The 17,343-nt window shown below is 43.3% G+C and overlaps 1 protein-coding gene across 1 annotated transcript in view; it reads right to left on the bottom strand.

Moving 5' to 3' along the window:
• Positions 1 to 2,497: 2,497 nt before the first annotated feature.
• The window catches only part of pde4ca (phosphodiesterase 4C, cAMP-specific a), a 64,164-nt gene continuing 49,318 nt past the window's right edge, over positions 2,498 to 17,343 (bottom strand). Inside the window, exons 2-16 of the mRNA XM_056293670.1 lie at positions 15,325 to 15,517; positions 13,689 to 13,733; positions 12,966 to 13,002; positions 10,956 to 11,029; positions 10,778 to 10,830; positions 10,251 to 10,363; positions 6,205 to 6,298; positions 5,641 to 5,813; positions 5,363 to 5,461; positions 4,882 to 5,046; positions 4,423 to 4,522; positions 4,013 to 4,167; positions 3,657 to 3,779; positions 3,226 to 3,408; positions 2,498 to 2,941 (exon numbers count right to left, since the gene is read on the bottom strand). Coding sequence (XP_056149645.1) covers positions 2,498 to 2,941; positions 3,226 to 3,408; positions 3,657 to 3,779; positions 4,013 to 4,167; positions 4,423 to 4,522; positions 4,882 to 5,046; positions 5,363 to 5,461; positions 5,641 to 5,813; positions 6,205 to 6,298; positions 10,251 to 10,363; positions 10,778 to 10,830; positions 10,956 to 11,029; positions 12,966 to 13,002; positions 13,689 to 13,733; positions 15,325 to 15,517 — 2,051 coding nt within the window. The remainder of the gene's footprint in view (positions 2,942 to 3,225; positions 3,409 to 3,656; positions 3,780 to 4,012; positions 4,168 to 4,422; positions 4,523 to 4,881; positions 5,047 to 5,362; positions 5,462 to 5,640; positions 5,814 to 6,204; positions 6,299 to 10,250; positions 10,364 to 10,777; positions 10,831 to 10,955; positions 11,030 to 12,965; positions 13,003 to 13,688; positions 13,734 to 15,324; positions 15,518 to 17,343) is intronic.

Raw genomic sequence — 17,343 nt, 5'->3', positions numbered from 1 at the left:
GGCTTGTTTGGTGCTCTTTATGGCTACAGAATGGATGGCACTCGTCTCTCGCCAGCAGGTCAGCTAATACATTAATGGCCAAAATAAATCTGCTTTGGAAAATATCACTCCAGAAAGGTTTCAAGCTTCTTCATGCAATAAAACATGATTTACTGTACTTCATGGTGACCAAACAAAATGCATTTGCCCTAAGATGAAGTTTTGCATGGTAAGTACTCTACAAACCCTTCATACTGTTTGGATCTTGCAGCCAATATCATGCATTTCACCAAAACATATTTTTTTTGTACAGTCATTTACAAAAAAAGAGAAAAATAGCTACTATCCCTCCAATATCCCCTTTAAGAGCTGCAGTGGTCCAGCCCACGCTATTTAAATCAACCATAGTCATCAAGCCACACACAAATGGAAAGACAGAATACTATAAATCAGTCACATTACATATGTTCAGCTGTACTGGAAGTGCCGAATTTGCAAAAGTACCATACAAAGTGCTTTGGTTTTCTTAGTAAACACATCATCAGCAAGTCCACCCAGTCATTCACACGCACAAATGACACCACCTCTGTAAGACATTTTTTTTCAGTTTCCAGCTATTGTTGGAAGAGGTGTTATTAAAAGGAAAAGAGACACCGTAGGTCAGATCGGCACACAGGGCGCTACAATCAAACCAACTTAATCAGCCTTTGATGGAAAGTAGCCGGTGGCAAAATGGAAATTACAGTACGGATTGTGTCATGTTTGCTTGGCACTTGTTTTGTCATTGGCTATGTCCCTGTGAAGAGCAGAATATTGATCAATGTGCAAAATGGTCTCTGCACAGCAAACTATCCCTCAGCGGGCTCCTGGCTTGGACATTTAGAGTGATGTTAATTGTAAGTCTTTCTTGTAACTTAAGTTTGATTCCATCACAAATTCAGCTTATTTATGAAATGGTTCAAAGGTAATGCTGCTTAGTAATTCAATAATTTACAAATGTGTGTAGCAGTGTAGTAGCAGTAGTAGTAGTAACAATGTATCATTCCTATTAGCATATTATCCATCAGAGTTATTCCAATTTTACAAGTCTGCATGATGGATAGCTGTGTGTGTTGGTTATCTTGCAGCCAATGACAAAGTGTTTCTCAGTCTCTGCCTCCAATGTGTTTATGTTTTGTCTCAAGCCCTTAAAAGTAGGATGGTGTCTGGCTATGAGAAAAACTCTAAAGTGCTAAAACTGAAGGAAAACTGATAAAATGGGTGCTAAAATATTGAAGATGCACTGAACATTAGTGAATTACAAAATAAAATAAAATAAAACTAAGGTTACGCAGAAAAAAAGAACAAAAAAATTAAGCCATGAAATTGTAACACAACTAGTATTCTGAGTAGCCCTACATTACACCAATAGTATCTGTTGAATGTTTTGTTTTATATAATATAATAAATGCAAAACGATGCGAGCCATTTTACTTCCATATCGAGGACAGAATAGTTCCACTAATCGACACCAGGAGGCACCATGTGCTCATCACACACTGTTTTGGAAGTAATTCTTAAACTGCATACTAATCTAGGCTCAGTTTGGTTGCCATCATTAGAATAGCTAAGGTCAGGATTAACAAACTGGAAAAATAACCCTGAACCAGTAAAAAGACTCAACATTAACTGACAGCAATGAAGCTGCAGTGTCCTATAAGCTTGTTCTCCACCAGAAACTACTGCCTACTGAGTACAATCTGTGCAACACCACTTGAAAGGATTGCAAAGTACACAGTAGTGATAATAGAATTTGCTCAACATGCCTGCTACATTTGAACAGAATGCATATATAACTCAGAGGGGCTTTCTGCTCTTTGATTTTGATTTGCTGCTTGGCTTGTTCTGCGTCTTAAGTCTGACCTTTACCATTATTCAGTATCTTTGTTACTATGGTCCTAAACAAAAGAAAGATAAAATAGTGAACAGAATGCTGGAAAACAGCATAGTCCCTGTATATTGCACAGTTTGGCAGGAGGTCTTACAAGAGTTTGTTGTGCTGTTTTGTGCATTCATGACTTCCTCACTTTCTTTAAGAAAGTCACAAAGAAGTCCAAAAGAGGAAGATAATTCTTTCATTTGTTGTAGTAGACCTTGGGTTGGCTGACAAGAAAAGGAAGTTATCTAAACTTCTCATTGTCTTTAAAGAACAAATATGCAATGTATGTCCAACACAAAGACACACAACACAAAAGACCAGTTAGAAACTTGGTTTCCTTTTCTCAGTAACTGGAACTCAGGGAACAGTGACTCAGTCTGTCTGTCTCCAGTGCAAGCGACTTCTGAATTCGTCCAAACAGACTTCCTGAATACCTCCCCTCTGCCCCCACGTGAGGAGTCCCCTGCTTTGTTTTGTCAACCTGCCCATTGAAACCAGAGGTGTTTGAGGTGTGGGTTGGTTGGAGAGGGAGAGAGGGAGAACGAGGCACTGAAATCAAGAGAAAAGAAAACAAAAAAGGCCGAAATCAATGAATAGGTGTTATGTGCCTAGCCTGAAGCGTGGTACCCCTTCACTCCCTTCCTGCTCCATTTCTCTGTCCTCTGCCCCATCTTTACCAGAGTCTGAGAAGAAAGTCCTGCCCGCACCAGTGATGGGCAATGAATCAGTTCTGGAGAATCCTGCCCCTCTGCTGCCACTGCATCCTCCCTCTTCTTCAGGTTGGCTCTCGGTGTCGGACTCTCCTTCCTCTTCCAAGGTCAGCTCAAACTGGAACTTGTCTCCACCCCCGGCAAGTGCTGAGGCTGCTCCAGAAAGATCCACCTCATGGTGACTCTCTGGGTTGGGTGAGGGGCTGTGAGGAATCATACTCTGGTACCACTCCCTGTTGTCCTCCAGCGTATCCAGGATGTCCTGGGCGTCTGGGTGGACAAGGTCAGCCCATGTCTCCCAAAGAGGGTGCACAATGTAGTCAATGAAACCCACCTTCAAGAGACAAATGAGAAGTTGTATCTCTGGTGCGAAGTGAGATCATCTTTTTTATGCATTGGAATTGATATCATATGAAAATTCTTCTCTTTTCCAATTCAAATTTTTCATATAACCTATGAATATTCTCATGGATTTGACTGTGTGTGTGTTTGTGTGCGTTTTTGTACATTTGTGTGTTTCTAAGTGAGAACATACACATGGTTTAAATCAAATGCTTGTATGGACATCACCAAATGAGTGTTATGGAATAAAATAATTCATCACTGCTGCTTTTATACCTGGTTCTTCTCTATGGAAGCGTTTTGTTTGTCACACATGGGGCTGATCTCCATGCCCTTGTCCCGCTCCCTGTCACCCTGGGTGAAGAACTCCACCATGATGCGGTCTGTCCACTGCCGGTACAGCTCCAGGGGTTTGGTGGGGTTGCTTAGATCTGCACAATGGACCATATTTTGAAGGACCTAAAAGAATCCAAGAAAAAGATTTGATCAGGGGAATCCGTGTATTTTTTTCTACAGAGTCACTTGGTTTTTAACATGGACAAGAGTTGCAATAAGGTCTGAGCAAGCTGGGTTTTTTTCTCATTGAAAGATTATTCAACAAGTCTTGTGACTTTCTTGGTAACATTTTTTTAAATCGGATAATAATATAACAGTGACTGCAGGGAGCAAACTAATTATCAATGAGGCAATAAATAAATGGACCTGACCTGTATGCGATCTGAATAGTTATCCAGCAGGAGCACTCCGAGACTGGTCACTTTCTTGGTCTCTACCATGGTCTTCAGATCTGCCAGTAGGTTCATGTGTTTAGACATGTCTGTGGCCAGTACCTGTAAGTACAGTCAGAAACAAATCAGGGGCATAGAATAGAATAGAATAAAATTTTATTGTTGGTTTGAAGCAGAAGATGGTAGGCATGGCACTGCTCCATTTCATCTTTGTGACTTCAAAAGATACCATGTAGAATTCAACAGCTGTGGCAATTCCTACAGAGTTTGAATCAGAAACTACTGTCTGCTCTACAGCGCAAATACAAAGGAAGGATCCACAGCAGTTGTCTTACCATGTCGATGACCATTTTGCGTAGTGACTGTCCCTGTTTCTTGCTGAGGTTCTGGAAGATGTCACAGTTTTCCTCCTGCAGCAGCTTGAAGCCCACGGCTAGATGGTGATTCTCCAACACTGATGAGTCATTATACATCAAGGCAAGCTCTGAGTCTGAAGACAGACAAAAAAAAAAAAAGAAAAAAAAAGGTTGACACAACACTAAATACAGACAATATTCAGTAACTACTTTTACAAGTATGCACTAAGCCCTGAAAACTGTAAAATCAATGCAGAAACACAACTTAAGGTTGAAACACATGCATACTGTATACACAAACCTTATATCTCCAGTGTTTAGACACACATACACTGTCTCCCACCCACCCAAAAAACAATGTAATCTTGATATTCCTTTTGCTAACTTACTTGTGTTGATAAGAAATTGATTGGAGACTCCGGGGTGGTCCACATCGTGGATGGCGCTGGCAAACAAAGCAGCCAGGATCTCCAGATCAGTAAACACAGCCTTGAACCACACACACACACACACACACACAAGGACAGTTATAATTAAAATGCATTCCGGGCTGCTCATAATGCGATTGTGTAGTAATGTGACATGGTATGAGAGGGAGGATGCCTATGTTTTTTTAATTTATTTTTCTTGTGTCGATCATGAAAAAATGGTGGTATGCATTCTCAAGTGTGTACCAACTAAGTGTATCGTTTTGTCGATGGGAAGTCTACTGAGATTAACAAGAGCAAACACACCTGTGTCACGCCAGTAGTGACTGTTGTGTTGTTTTGTGATTTGAATCTAGGAATTGATACTCTAACATCTACCACTGCTGTTTTCTTTCGGGTTGAAATAGAATAACTGACTACCTCCAGTGCAGATGTGGACAACAGGACGTTTGTGGACTGGACCACGTCTGCGGCGTGTATGTTGTTGTGGTAGGCAACGTCGGCATGGTAATGGTCCTCTAACGTCATCATGAAGGTAATGAAAGTGTCCGCCGGGATCTTAAAGGATTTCAGCAAATCACGCTCCTGCCAGGGTGGGAAGGGAAGCACACAGGACATCGTGTTGGTCAAACATGTACCACGAATAATAATTTGTTTGTTAGTTGATTTGATTGACTGACTGATTGATTGATTGATTGATTGATTGGTTGATTGGTTGATTGGTTGATTGATTGATCGATCAGTGCATTCCTTCATTGCATTATTCATTCATGTACTATTCTATACTGTCTGGTTTTGATTAATGTTCTATGGTTGAAACAGATAATAGTCCAGTGATTTAGCTAAAGATATTTTCATTCAGCGGAAAATACTTTGACATGTTTGTGCAATTCAAGATCACCTGGAAGATGGTGTACATGGTCACCGTCAGCGGGCGGTTTCCAGAGTACTCGGACACCTTGAAGATGTCCACACCCCATCTGTTTACGTCCTCCAACTCCTAAATGAGAACAATAAGTAAGTTAGCGGAGGTCCAGAAATATATGAGTCAAACACGCAGTACACAACTATGGTCAAAGTGCAAGAAAGGGAAACTCCTCCCAAACACCCTTAAATAGTAATCTGTATGTTTTCATCTTGTCCTAAAAACAGCTTCATCTTCTAAACCATCTTCTCTACCTTGGCAAGGAGTCCTTCCTGGTTGGTGTTGACCCCAAAGCGGGGGATGGTGGAGGGGGCTATACTGGGGCTGTGGGTGGCCTTTTTCACCCCGCTGATCTGAGACATGGGCCATTTCTTCTTGTCCTTCTCCTTGGTTGGGGGAGACATGATGTCCATGTCATGCTGCTTCTCTGTTGGATGGGACAGAACAGAGAACTGACGTTGCTGTCTCATGTGTCGGGAATGACAGATCACTCAAGGCAACACCACACATTTAGATAGTTTATGTCCATTTGACCAGGGTTTAAATCTACCATAACCCTCTGTTAATCCAACACTAAGATTAACGGTAATACAATAACAGTACAATTACATGTAAATCATACAATCAACAGCTTCATAATTGTGAGCACCTTTACGCTTGTACAGCAAAAAATTAAATAGTTTCTTTCCATGTGTTCCATACCGTGTTGACATGTAGTATATATAATATAGATGAAAACATTTAGTGTAAGGGTAGATCTTCTTTTCTTTTCAAAGAATGTGCTCTCCGATATACTATAAATGACTGAAGCATTGTACCTAGGAAGGTGCTAGAGATGAACTCAGACACCTGGTTCCCTGAGCGGCTGGTTTCTGACAGCTGGGTTAGCTCTCGGTTCAGCATCCTCTTGAACTGGGGAAAGACACAAAAACCACTATGCATTTGAAGACCCACACGATCAGCTGAAATAAGGAGCTATATCCATGGTCTGTCAACTACTCGTCGTATGGCCTTGGTGACACATTTGAATCAAGACCATGAAGCAAGCGGTTGTTCTTTCACTTATATTTCACTTATATATATATATATATATAGATACATATATATATAAAGGATGCAAAGTTAACTAATTTTCCTAACAGATATCCAGAGGTCTAAACTTTTTTGTAGCACAGTGCTCAGCAGTTCAGTGAGTGTGTAGTGTGTACATGCGTACAGTAGCCTGAGAATGAAGCAACATACACTGTGTTGGCTATGTGCTGTCTCGGCCTCGGGGCAGTTTACAACTCGATTCCCCTGTGCTTGAGAGGACAAAGTGTCACTCTGAATTTGCTGAGCATTACACTTACTAGATCTCAAAGTGGTCTCTTTGGTGGGATTGCATGTATCATACTATCCATGAAGGAGGGAAACAGATCCCCCTAAATACAGGCAAACACAGCTAAACACTACCAAGCCTCAGCTCTGAAGAAGACACACATCCTTCTGTCCACATAGACAGGCTACACCTAGACCTGCACAGACTGTCTCTAGGGTGCTTGTGTGTATATATGGTTGTATATATGTGTGTGTATGCTTCTGTTTGTGCCAATGTTTGAACCTGCAGTCTCACACACATACTGTATAACTCAGAAACTACTGAACTGATAGTTGTGCTTATAGGAAAGCATGACTGATTTCCCACATGTTGTACATGTGCGTGCATCACCCAAAACAAACCGCAGACAACAAATACACATTGCACACACATGCACACAGACACATAGTGCAGTCACAGCAATTTAGAAAATAACTACTACACAAAAATGAAATTAACCTGAGAAATCGGCAACTTGTGCATCAATTGTTATCCACGGTCATTTGTAAAGCAAGCAACGTGTGTGAAGCACCCTCATTCCCTCCCACCAAAGTCAACCCATCCTTTTCCTTACCTGAATTAACATCCACGACAAAGAGAACAAGTAACAGACTTCTGGCATTTCAGCACAAAGTCAAGCATGAGAGTGAGAGAAACTGAATGAGATTGGAGCTACCGGCTGTCCTTCGCACTGTGAAACCTACAAAGAGACATTGTGAACACTTTGTGCTCCTGTCTTGTGTGCCTGAGCACCTCAAAATCCACTGCACAGTCCACTAGTGAGTGTTGAGCATGAACCGCTCACAGCTGTATTTCAGACAGATTGTTAAAGGTCCACAGAAGAGAGACATAGGGAGACACAGTTGAAGCATGGTGGTGGGAATGCTGGATGTGAGGATGCTAGGCAGAGATTCCATTCGTGCCAACTGCTCGCTCGCTCGCTCCCCCTTTCCTCTCCCTCATTCACGCTATCACTGCCTGCTCTCGCATGTGTGTAAACAGAGGCGAGAGCGCGGTACTCCAATCCCCGCCTTCTTCCAAACCACCTAAAAATAACAGCCAATCAAGTGTCTGCTGCAGCAGAGCCCAGCGCAGATAGTGGGCTCTTATTGGCCAGGGGTTGTACAAAGTGGGCGGGGTTGGGTGTTTTGGGGGCGGGGGTCAGGAGATGCACCATGTGCACCAAGTTTGAAGAAGATGTGAAGGAAAAGCTTTGAATGGATGGAGGGGAGTTCATTCATGTAGCCAAAAATAAAAACAGTACACCGTGTACCACGGTCCTTAGTACATGAACCATTATGATTTATGGGATCATTAAAGAAGGATAAAGGGATAATACATAACGACAACAAAAAAAATAACTGAAGTAGAACAATCCTATGATTCCAGCATCTTCTTGTGCCCAGGCGAAGGGAATTTAAAATAGATGAATCATAATGAATAAAAACTGGCTGGTATTGCATAGAAAAGCATATTGTGAGGATGAGGATGATGTCTGTGGTGGCTGTTTTCCAGAAATACATATATAAAATGGTGTAAAATGACCATTTTCATCAGCTGGGATAATAAAACATGAAATTTTGAATGATGCAAAGTTGTCTACTACTCTGTCAATGAGACTTTTGGGGGTCAGTAGAGATTCAACATTTAATGGAATGAGATGACTCGCTTTAACGTGGAATTGTTTGATCAAAAACACATCCGTGATGCAGAAACAATATTCAACCAGGCCTCCCATCTACCCACCTTTGATCCCAAGTGCCAGCATGGATAACTCTTCCCAACTGACTGAAGCTGTTCATTGACTGATCTGCAGCAAGGTGGGGGTGGGGGTGGGGGGTTGCTCGCTGCCCATGAAACTCACTGCTGCCACGTGTGTAAGGGCGTATGCACCCAGGCAGAGCCTGTAGATGGATGGAGGTGGAGGGATGGGAGGGGTGTCTGTCTTGGCGTATGTGCTTGGTGTGTGCTTGGCGTGTGCGTTTGTATGAAGTGCACGTGCATCTTCCCTGGGCGGGCTAATCATGGAATCACATGAGCAGTGGGCTCCATCCTGAGAGGCAGGGTGGGGGAGGAGCATGGTTGGAGAGCGCGCAGTAGCTGGAGACGTGGAGAGAGGACGGATGGATTGGAGGTGGGTGGGTGGGTGGGGGGTGAGTTGAGCAGATGTGGGAATGCCGCTTCATCTTCAGCTCTCACTACCTCATTCACATTTTTCTGCACATGAGTCGGGGGGAGGGTGTGTGTGTGTGTGTGTGTGTGTGTGTGTGTGTGTGTGTATGTGCGTGTGTGTGTGTGTATGTGTGTGTGTATGCGTGTGTGTGTCTATCTTTAGTCTCTACTCTCATGTATGGAGCCATCCTGCTCATTCATGGAATGAGCGCCTCTTCAGGGATGGGAGATTCTATTGATATTTTCGTGCTGGCTGATGGATTCAATGTATTAGTGAGCTTTCACATTCACCGAGGATCAGAAAAGGGTGATTGCACTTAGGATACATCACATCCAATCCCTGGGCTTAGCAATGTACTTGGAACCCATTCTAATTTGAGCGGCAAACAGCTGTGCACAGCCAAAAGGGATTATTCATTAATGGGAAGCATTGATGAAAATGACGAACTTGCCTTTTTTAATAATTTGCATGAAAACCTGCTGACATATTTCACCTAAAAGGGGAAACACCAATGTCATGAAAATGATTACATTTTCATGTCGAGCCATGAGTCTCTTGGCCTATAGTTAATGGTGGTTAGAGTAACAGTAGTGGGCAATAGTAGTTTGAAAAAATAACCTGATAAATAAGAAAACATTTCAACATCGAGGAGCAAAAGCTGGCCACAGTGGCCAGCTTTTTCCAAATATCTTTTGTGGTTTCATCTTGTACTTAGACTTAAAATGGCTTAAAATGTATTAGAGTGATGAACATCTTAATGTAAAATTGATCACTTCCTTCAGAGAACACTCAGTTTCTACCAAACCAATCTATCATTTGCTATGCCTTAGTTAAAGCCATATTCCTATTAGATTTGACCCTGTTGAATCATAGGACACCTGAGCTCTGGGTCATTTGACCTACTGTGCCTTGTTAGTGGAGTGAAAGCCTACTGTATTAAACATGGTAACCAGATGCACATGACTAATATGAAACCCCAGGGTAGTGAATCACACAGTAAAACAGAGTATTGCATCCTCACACTGAGCTTTGCCGGCTACAACTTCTCTGTTTGTCAGTGGACAAGAAAAAGTAATCTGTTCTTTCCAGTGTTTTGTTTGGAGTTAGACTGTGTTACATCAGGTCCAGCGTTAAATGTTACTTACTGAGAGGGTATATGGAGTGATAACTCACACAGTGGCCGGTTTGCATATGACTTCACTACTATTACAATGTGCCCTCTTGGAGGAAGCCATCGCTTCGAGTATATGAGTTCATCACCTTTCTCAGGTTGAGCTGTGGTGTGACCGCATGTTTGAGGTGCACTACACTGTATTAGTCTCTCAGCATTGTACCTTGTTGGAGGCCATCTCACTGACAGAGTGTCGTGTCTTCAGGGTCTCCAGTTGCTCCAGACACCAGTCCAGTTCATCCAGGGTCTCTATGGCCAGCTGCTGGTGAGGCTCCTCTGTCACAGATAAACAAAACATGGCACCGTGGGTGATGAATGCAATTTTCAGCCAGAAAAATTTGACTTTCCAAAAAAAAAAAAATCTCTCTCAGTTCTCAAACCATCCCGACGTGCGTCTGAAAACACAACACAGCCTCACGGGGTACAGAGAAAATGGAAGACAACAGCTATAACTCAATAGCAGAACATCCACAATTTATTTATTTGTGTTTCATTTATGCATTTGAACGTTTTTGTGAGCAAAATCCGCATTTTTATTTTCTATCGTTTCTCCATTTTGCCCGTGAGTCAGTATTCAACAGATGATTCAGTTTGGATAATGTCCTCATGGGCTCCCTGTAGGAGGGTCACCATGCATTATGAGCTATTGAATAGTAAACGTAATCAGCCCCTTCTATTTCTGATACAGACCCGCAAGGCTGGTCTTGCACATGGAAGGCGGGTTGCTGCCTGAGGATCGCATCCTGCAGAAATAAACAAACCAAATACTTTGTGAGCACAGGAAGGGGACTTGCCACCACACACGAATTTAGATGACGTTTACATTGGTATTTCTGTGCTGGTTTGGACGTGCATTAAGACAACCTACTTGCTGGCCGTGCGATCCTGCTGACCAGTTATTTCTGCAAAGTTATTTCTGACGGTCCTCAGGCTGGCCAGGACCTACAGGAAGGGTCAACATTGAACACGTTCATCACATGAGACATCTTAAGCGTAACATTAGTGAGATTTTAAAGGCTTTAAAAAATGCTGGATTGTTGTAGTCTCGACATGATAGCTGTTGTGGGTTTGAGAACAATATTTTTCCAGCGCCTCTGAGCAGCTTTGTCAGCATGTATCCTAACTACATTTGAGGTTGTTGGTTTCTGTTTTTTTTTATCTATCATTTCTCCAGCTGGTGTTGGTTGTTTTTTCAAGTTCTTAAATGTGAAGGAGACTTCTACAACTCTAACCAACAATTAGTCCATATTGGCCGATCTGTAAGGCTCTGTGACTGACATTTAATTTAGGTGTAAGCTACACAGCACACGTGAAACAATTTAACTCAAGAGGAGCTTTCATTCAGATATCTCAAACAGCTGGAGAAGAGATTCCTTCACTTCGCTCATCTTGCGCTTGAGCGAATATCAAGAGCTTTCCAATATAAAAGCAATAAGACAGAATGAAACCAGATATTGTAGCTTCCATCATGTATGAGCAAGGTACATGCACACAGTCCATCTGACTCTCTCTCTCTCTCTCTCTCTCTCTCTCTCCATCTCTGTCCAGTGGGAGCCTCTTGGAATTTCTCTAACATAAACAATATATACTATCCTATACTATCATTTATGGTAGAGTCTGTCCACTAATTCAGGCTTTGAGACTCTATACAGACAAAGTATGCTCACCGACTGAGCATAGGATCATGACTGAAACATGCTGGGGTCAACTGATCTAAAGTGCCCATCCAGAATAGCACACTAAAGTGGTCTTGGATTCACCACTTGTAGGTTAAAGTGAGTGTAAGTGCATTGCCTGTCCATTGTAAGGTCTAGCCAGTGGGGATGCCTTGGCCTGTCACGGTGCCAACACAATGTGAGGGGCTGTCACTTTTGTAAGCTGCCTTTTATCGCATCTTTTCGGTTTCTGTTTCGTCTGCCTCTCTCTGATGCAAAGCACTCAGAGCTGCATTTCATGTTTGAAAGGTGCTTTATCAGGAAAGTTTGTTTTTATTAATACCCCCCTGGAAGAACGCCAAGGGCTGTTCCACTGGAGCAAATAGAAGAGCCCAGTCACAGCCTACGACAATAACAGAGCATTGTAGGTTCTATTTACTGATAGAATTTAAATATCTAATGACTTTACCGGCCATCCTGCTGAAGCTTGATAGATGGAGCATAACAGTAACATTAAGGAGGATAAGGAGATTGAATTTCCTGCAGGGCCACACATGCTCAGAATATAGGCAGTCTGGACAACGGCCTGCTGAATGACAACACTGCTCAGTTGCCCGTAAGACCAGCTTTCTTAAGGTTAACTATGATTCCCACCCCCCCTTTTCTCCCCAATTGTATTTGGCCAATTACCCCTCTCTTCCGAGCTGTCCCAGTCACTGCTCCACCCACTCTGCCGATCTGGGGAGGGCTGCAGACTACCACATGCGTTCTCGGATACATGTGGAGTCACCAGCCACTTACTGTCACCTGACAGTGAGGAGTTTCACCAGGGGGACGTAGCGCATGGGAGGATAATGTTATTTTCCCTTGTCCCCCCCGAACAGGTGCCTCGATCGACCAGGAGGCGCTAGTGCAGCAACCAGGACATACATCCACATCCGGCTTCACAACCGCAGACACGGTCAGTTGTGCTTGTAGGGACGCACGACCAAGCCGGAGGTAACACAGGGATTTGAACCGGTGATCCCCATGTTGGTAGGCAATGGAATAGACCACTACACTACCCAGATGCCTCAGGTTAACTATGTTTTCAGACAAATGGATCTCTTTGCTAAACAGAAATCAAACAATAAGAACCTACATAGCACATTTAATACTATTGTGCAGAATAAATGGGGTTTTTTTTCATAAAGGGTTAAAAGGAAACCTTGCAGAGGACTCACCTGTGCAAATGGCGTAACGATCATGTCCTCTGTATGTCTAGGACAGAAAACACAGAAGGAGAAGGCAATGAACACGACACATAGTGACAAAAGGTTCATCCGCTGAATCATTTGAGAATACCGCTGGTGCGTTATCTATGTGCAAAATGAAACTCCACAGATCTGTATAGAATAGAGAAATCGGCAACATCACAAGGTGTGACCGATATTTGTGTGTTATCATTATGATAAGTGTGACTAGTGTCCACGAGGCCCGGGGGGGCTGATTAGTCGTCAGTGATCCTCGCTCATCACCCCCTCGACTGTAAGACACCAAGTCAAACATACGTCATGCATTGCACACCAAAAGGGTGGGTGAGGTAAGGGGTGGGGTGGGGTGGGGTGGGGTGGAGGGGTAAGGGAACACTGGTGGGTGATACGAAACAAGTGTGAATTGGTAAATAATCACAAGTACATGAGGACACAGGTTGGTTGTCCAGCAAAACGTCACATGCAAATTAACGACAAACAACCAAAATAAATCTGGGTGTTTTTTTAAGGGGGGGGGGCTTAAGAGGAACCTCAGGTGAACAAAAAAAGCATTTATTTTTAGTCAAGCCTGTCAGGGGGGAAGTAGGAAGTGGTCATGACACCATAAACAGGAAATGCAGGCCAGAAATTTGGAGGGGGGGGGGTGTCAGTGTTTTGTTTTCTTTTGTTTTCATCTTATCGTAGTCTTCTCACCGAGATGACAACCAGTTGACTTCCCAGTGCTTCAAGCTTTCCTCCCTTCAGAAACAGATAGGCAAGAGTAGATGAGGAGACCTGTCACTGATTAGTTCACAAACTAAAAGGTGTTGAGACATTGATGTATGTGAGTGTGTGTGTGTGTGTGTGTGTGTGTGTGGGGAGGGGGGGGGTCTGTGCCCTAGGACATATTGGAAAAAAAAATGAAACAAAAGAAACAGACAGCAGCCCTGTTTTTCCAACCCATTGTAATCCCAGTGAAGCTAAGTTGACACGCAAGCACGCTGGGATGGAAAGAACGGCTGTTCCTCTCAGCAGTCTGAGCCTTTTCTGGACTGCAGATTCGACAGTAGATAAGTGCTTATACAATGGAGGAACAGGGACAAAAGAAGAAGAAAAAAAAACCCTAACTTGTTTGACCTTTCTTACCATTTATTCTTTGTTGGATTACTGCTGAGTTCATGCAGACTCACCGCAGAGTACCGACTTAAATAATGAACGCACGACGTCGAGGAAAGAGAAACCGAACCAGATAAAACCGAGAGCTACCCTGCCTTCGGGCGTCTGTCTCTCCAGGAATCTAAAGGAAAGACCACGTAGATTAGTTTTAAAAGTTTTAATGTAATGTGAGCACCACAGGTGGATCTTATATGGTGGCCAACTCTCAAACCCACGAATCCCCCTTAATGGAAACCTCCGTATGAGGGAGACAGACGACCGCTTCTCCAGAGAAGCAAAATCGAAGACTATTAAAAAGACCACAACCTTTTTTAGCCTCAATGTCCTGATCTAGGCCTTGAATGTACGGTCTTGGGTATGATTTAGTTGGCATAAGCATTATATTGTTCAACTCTATCACAAGGTGCCTACATCACCCAGGTGTGCTATGTCTAAAGCTGAATTAAGAGGTGAAAGGTCAGATTGTACAATAGCTTTACACCCCATCTTATTATTTCCTTTTCAGTACGTGGCTTAAAACAACGGGAATTCTCAGCTACGGCAGACGTTCTGTGTTAAGATCTGTTTGCTTTTTCCCTGCGCACTCTGCTGCCATGCTGTATTTTCATTTCATTTCACAGGAACATTAAGGGGCTTTCATCACCCAATAAAACTCGATTTTGGCAAGATGTTCCCCTAAACTATGCAAAGGCTGACCTTTGACATCAATTTATCCTCAAGTTTCGCAAAGGCTGTTTTCATTTTGTGGGGAAAAAACAAAACAAAACACGGCTTTACACAATAGATGTACGGCGCATTGAGTAATCAAGACTTTTCAAGAGAGGACGCGTCATAAAAATAAAAGTGTCGACCTTCGTGGGGCAGCAAATGGAAATGTTTAGAGTCAGTAAAGGCATTCTAAGAGGGGTGAGTGAAGAATGGCGTGCCTTTAAATAAACAAGCAGTGGAAAAGATACTCCTCAGAGCTATAAACCCTCTTGTGAATTTGGGGGGGAAAATGGACTCCATTAAACGATTTGTCACAGGGACCGTTACTTCTGGCTCAGCAGGCCTACTCCTACTATCAACAGACACCATGTTGTACTTCATTTTTCCTTGAAGCGTGGCAGACACATTAACAACAGTTTATCTTGTCATCAACACATGGAAGAGGTGAGCATGGGAGGTGGCTTACAGGTCACTGACGGTGGAGGCGTTTCTGGAAGGGGCCTTGGGTGACAGGTCAAAGTCTGAGTCTGAGCGGTAGAGGAAGGACTCTCGCCGCTGGCTGTGGGGGAAGTTGGGCTGTTTGGCCAGACCAGACCCGGGGCTGGTCTGCTGGTCCAGGGGGCTGCGCCCCACCGACAACCCATTCTCCACATCAAAGCTACAGACAGAGAGAAGGACAGACAGACAGAGAGAGATTGGCATGATTAGCATTTTTTACTTGGGTGTGTTTATCACAAGATGTGAGTATTCCCCCCCCCTTTTTTTCTCCCCAATTGTACCTGGCCAATCACCCTGCTCTCCAAGCCATCCCAGTCACTGCTCCACCCCCTCTGCCAATCAGGGGAGGGCTGCAGACTACCACATGCCTCCTCCGATACATGTGGCGCTGCCAGCCCCTTCTTTTCACCTGACAGTGAGGAGTTTTGCCAGGGGGACGTAGCGCGTGGGAGGATCACGCTATTCTCCCCAGTTCCCTCTCCTCCCTGAACAAGTACCCCGACTGACCAGAGGAGGCATTAGTGCAGCGACCAGGACACAGACCCACATCCGGCTTCCCACCCGCAGACACGGCCAATTGCGTCTGTAGGGACACCCGACCAAAGCCGGAGGTAACACAAGGATTCGAACAGGTGATCCCCGTGTTGGCAGGCAATGGAATAGACCGCTATGCTACCCAGACACCCAAGATGTGGGTATTTATTTCACAAAGGCATTATGACATTTTCAGCAAACACTGATCGTTGGCATCGCAGTAGCTGCACTCCCCTGCTAGACCCTCCAAACAAGCGCAAGGCCCGTTTGCAGGAGAAATGCAGGGAAGCAAGTGCCAAGAAATTGTATACATCCAAATAAGGTTCTGCACATGGCGGTCTGCCTTTCTTTAAAACATTAAAAAAAAACGTTCGCCACTAAAGTGTAGCGGTGATGCAGAACAGAGTTCCTCTAGTCATTGATCTCGCTGATACAGTTACGGAGCAGGGTTGTCTGTACGGTACATCCAGCTGCTATGAGTCAGCCAGACTAGTCATTGTTAAAACCACCACTCATGCATGTCGTCATCGTATTTTTCATTAAAAGATCAATTCTATAAACAATGCACCCCGCGCCTGTTACTTAATCCCCTCCCTTCCTCCTGTTTTAATCAGTGCAAACCAGCCCCTGTGGAGTCCATTAAAAATATGCACATTCATGCCTTCATTAACATTAAACTTAATTAATACTGAGTTGAACAATTTATGTATTTTATTGTTATGGCCTCGGAAGGTCCAATCAGAACTTGAACAAATCTCTTGCAGAAGTGAAATTGAGACTGTAATCTGGCTATGAGTTTGTTGAAGGAGAATGATGGACTGGGGGGAAAAAATGAACACAATAATCCAAAGTTAAAAATACCGCAAGCATTCATCGCCACTCTACTCATTTTCAGCTGTGTTGGCCATTTATACAATCAACAGGAAGTAGACAGATTTAGGAGTAGACACAACCATTATTTACCAATATAGACCATAATATGTGTTGAAAATTACCCATTTAAGGTGACAAAATAGGATAGTGTAATGGAAAGTAGCTATATGACACTGAGATATGCACAAAGTGGGTTACAATGAGCGTTTAATTTAGCAGAATGAAAAAACAGGATGGCATTTAAGCTTTCTTTCACTATGAGGTCATATAACAACAGCCAGTTGATATTACAGTACATCCAGAGATGTGTGAGAACCACAAAATTTGGTTTCTAAGCTTACAATACAAGACTCCTTATTCTTCGGTGAGAGTGGTCAGCCTGCCTTTGAAAGGCCTCCTTCACAGAGTTGAGCCAATCATTGGAATTATTGATCCACAAAGGCATTTGCATCAAATGAGCATCATCAAATTAGATAAGTTACTCAGATCATTCATTCAATCTCATTACTCTCTAAATCCAAATCAGATTCGTGGCTGCAAGGCAGGTCAATACCCTGTCCAAGCCATTCTATCTGCAGGA

Source organism: Lampris incognitus, chromosome 14 (genome assembly GCF_029633865.1).
Source record: "Lampris incognitus isolate fLamInc1 chromosome 14, fLamInc1.hap2, whole genome shotgun sequence".
NCBI classification, from domain to species: domain Eukaryota; kingdom Metazoa; phylum Chordata; class Actinopteri; order Lampriformes; family Lampridae; genus Lampris; species Lampris incognitus.
Note: the sequence above shows the minus strand (reverse complement) of the source record. Positions and strands in the feature narration are given on the sequence as shown.